The sequence below is a fragment of the Merops nubicus genome, unplaced genomic scaffold, assembly GCF_000691845.1.
Source record: "Merops nubicus isolate BGI_N331 unplaced genomic scaffold, ASM69184v1 scaffold35600, whole genome shotgun sequence".
In the NCBI taxonomy this organism is placed as follows: Eukaryota; Metazoa; Chordata; class Aves; order Coraciiformes; family Meropidae; genus Merops; species Merops nubicus.
This window is the reverse complement of record NW_008585460.1, coordinates 1241-4756: the sequence shown is the minus strand read 5'-3', so window position 1 is coordinate 4756 and position 3516 is coordinate 1241. Positions and strand designations below refer to the sequence as shown.

Sequence of the window (3516 nt, the reverse complement as noted above, 5' to 3'; positions counted from 1 at the left end):
CCCGGAGCCGTGACAGGGCCAGGGAAGTCGGGGTGGCCGCCTTACCTCAGAGTGGTCTGTTTTAAAGGGATTGCGGTAGTCGGGCGATTTCTCGCTGATTCCCAGCTCCTGAGCCATCTGCGGAGCAAAGCGGGATCATGTTGGGGGACGCTGCCTCCCACCGGCACCCCGCCTTGTGATCAGGGTCCCCTCCTCCCCACCAGCCCTCCCCGTGCCCGTCCCTCACCCCTCAACCCAAGGATGAGCCTTGGATACGGGGTACGCTCCCCCCGCCCTCCTTTGACGCCAAACCCCTCACCCCCCAGCCCCAGCAGCAGAGAGGGGATGCGGTGGCAGGGAGGGGGGCTGGGAACCGTACCAGCCCCAGGACTTGGGAGTGAGGTCCCTGCTCGAACACGCCGGTCAGGTTGCAGAAGCTGATGCCCCAGCGGATGAGGCTGTTCCAGTTGGAGTTGCGGTCGAAGTAGTGGTGGACGATCTTGGGGAAGCGCAGGACAACGTCCCCGAAGAAGGCCGTGTTCTCCACCACATGGGAGTACGCTGCAGGGACAGCCACCAGCCCCCTGGGCACACGCGCCACACCCCGCCGGTGCTGTGTCCCCGCCAGGATGGGTGAGGCTGAGGGCAAACGGGCAGGCTCCCCAGGATGAACTGGTCAGGGAGGCAGCAGTAGGGTCCCCAGCAGACAGGGACCAGCCCAGGTACGTGGGGGTTCCGTACCTAGCCTGGCACTGGTCCTACATGGAACGTCAGTGATGCACCAGAGCACTAGAGAAGGGACGGGGGTGAGGACCAGAGGGCACCTACCATCCTTTATCTTCTCATCTTGAGGGAAAGGCCCATCGGGAGGCACGTCGGCAGCAATGAGCACAGCCCGGGAGTCCTCCAGCACCTGCCAGAGCTCTCGGTCACCGCCCTGTCCTGCTGGCCCTCCCCTGTACCCTGGGTGTGCTGCCCCAGCCACCCCACAGCATCCTCCCTTCTGGCCCTAAAACCCCCCTGACTACCCAAGTCTTCCCTTTGACCCCATGGAGACCCATTGGCCCCCCCTGCTTCTCCTGCCTACCCTCCCTAGCCCCAGGGCACACGGAGCCCAGAGGGCGGCCCAGGCTGCGGCTCACTTTGAAGAGTCCCTTGAGCATGATGTCGATGATTTTGTACTGCTGGTTGACGTCATTGAGCTCGATCAGGTTCTTCAGCGCGTTCATCTGGTCCTTGCGCTTCACCTCGAAGAGCTTCTTATCTGCACTGCTGTCAAGGGCACCCCTGGCACATTCCCACCTTGCTCCTCCTCTCCCCCTCTGCCAGGCTCCCGGCACCACCCCAGCTCCAGCCCCAGGTTCTCCACGGGGGGCCTGAGGGCCAGGGGTCACCTCCCAAGCCAGGAAGGAACACGGGTTTCCAGCGAGCCCCTTTGCCCAGACACCCCAGGGGGGCATTTATCACCCAGCACTTGTGGGGAGCTTCCTACTTGCCAGTCCCTGCTCTGGCTGGCAGGCTGGAGGAGGGACATGAACTCCTGCCTTCTCCACAAGTGTCTCCATGAGCACACATATTAAATATCTTTTCGTATTTTGCCTGCTCACCAAGGGATGCTGCTGTGTGCTAAGCAGGGCTTTCATTAGCCCATCTCCTTGTGGCAAATAAACGCCCACAACACAGACCAGGAGGAGTACCACAGGCCCAGGAGCCTTCTCCCATCATCCCAGCCAGCGACCCCAGAGGTTCTGGGTCCTCCCTTCCACCCCACTGTGACCCTTTCTGTGGTCTCTGACTCTTGCCCTGCGCACTCTGCGGCCATCAGCAGCCAGGAGCAGGTGGAGAGGACACGAGGAGGAGGCTGCAGAGGATACAGATTTCCAAGCCAGAGTCCACCCTCTGCTTTTCCAGGTCTGCAGAGCTGCCCCGTGCCAGCAACAATGCCAGCACCAAGGGGCAGATGAAGGGAAGATCCATTCTGGCCGCCGCAGCCTGGAACAAAACAAACCAACAAAACCAATGACCACCGAGGAGACTCAACCCCGGGGAGAAGCCATGAGTGCCTCTGCCCTGCCAGGGAAGCCCTGGTCCCCCCTCCTCCCTGCCTGCCTTCACTGCTGCCTGGGCACCTGCTGGGCCCCCAGGAACCCACCCAAGCACTGACCCAGCAGAAAAATTAACTCCTACCCCGAGTCAGACACAGGAGTAACAGGGCTGAAGGGAAGAGGGGGATCGCCAAGGGGCTGAAGTTCACCTCTCCTTCAAGCACCAGGCTCAACCATCCCCCTTGACCCCTTGGGGTGCTGGTACCTGGACCCTTCCCCTGGCTGCAAGCTGGGCACCCACTGCAGGCCCCGTGCTGAAAAGCAGCAGTTGGGTGCCCTGGTAACTAACAAGGAGCAGGAGAGGCTACAAGAGAAGGTCCTTGAGAGTCAAGAGCTGTCCCTGGGACAGCCTCGCCCCCAAGCAGGACAGCAGTACCTCGGCCTCCAGCCTGCATGGAAACAAATCCCTTCTCCATGCCCAGTTTAGGCTTTTTCTTGTTGGATTGTTTTTTTCCAACAAATACAACATGTTCACCCTCACGCCAGCGAGCGAGGCGACGCCGGCAGCTCTGGCAGCCTTGCAAAGGGCAGCAGCAGCTCCTGCTCCAGCCACCGGCTGCCCGGCGAGGCCGAGCCGAGTGACCTCGCCCCTGGCACAGGCAGGGAGCAGGAACCCCCCCCACCTTAGCTCTGCAGAACGCAGCACCCCTGGAAGAGAATGCACCAGGGTCACCACTTCCCAAGGAAGCCGTGGGCATGGGCTCAGTGTCACACCCAAGTTTCAGACACGATGCCAAGCTGTGATGGCAGCACAGGCCTTGCACGCCAGGCCTGGGGTCTGTCCCCTCTGCCCACCATGGCGTGAGGCTTCAGGCATATTCTAGCCACCCCAAAAACCACAAAGCACACCAACAGGATGAGGCTGCAAGGAGAAATTCTCCACCCTGCACAAGCAGATGCTCTGCTGGACCTATTGGCCTGGTCGGCTTCCAAGACACTGCTGCACCCCATGAAACACCAGAACCAAGGGCTCCAGGCCTGGCTCAGCGAGGGGTGTGTGGGTCCACCCTCTGCAGAGCCCCCTACACCCCCTCAGTCTCCAGGAGGAGGGAGAGCAGCAACTCAAAAGCACAAACTGTGGCTGCCCTGGGACCTGGGTTCCTGTTGGCCCCTCAGATGGGGCGTGTGGCCACAAGGACCAGGCTGGATATTTGTAGTGCTCGTGGAGAGCCCTGGGGGCAGCCAGTGGCCTCCAGACCAGGGTGAAAGGCAAAGAGCAGAAATGCTGCTCAGAACAGCTCTGCCACGCTGCCCACAACAGCCCGAACACGCCTGGCTCGGGCAGGAGCTCCCAAGCTGCCCCCTTCTGCCAGGAGAGCCGAGCAGCTAGAGGATGCCCCGCAGCTCCTCTGAGGAGAAAGGGCAAAGAAACCTGCTCAGGCAGCAGCTGAACAACACACAGCCCTCTGCTGAGGTGCCTGCTGGCCAGCTG

At 61.6% G+C, this 3516-nt stretch overlaps 1 protein-coding gene across 1 annotated transcript; it reads right to left on the bottom strand.

Moving 5' to 3' along the window:
- Positions 1-45: 45 nt before the first annotated feature.
- Positions 46-1968, bottom strand: CCDC134 (coiled-coil domain containing 134; the record flags this gene model as incomplete). Its single annotated transcript, XM_008947555.1, has 5 exons — positions 1854-1968; positions 1122-1243; positions 808-892; positions 359-540; positions 46-117 (listed from the first exon to the last, which is right to left on the bottom strand). Coding segments are annotated over exons 1-5 (564 nt in total), but the record flags the coding sequence as incomplete, so codon positions are not given.
- Positions 1969-3516: the final 1548 nt, after the last annotated feature.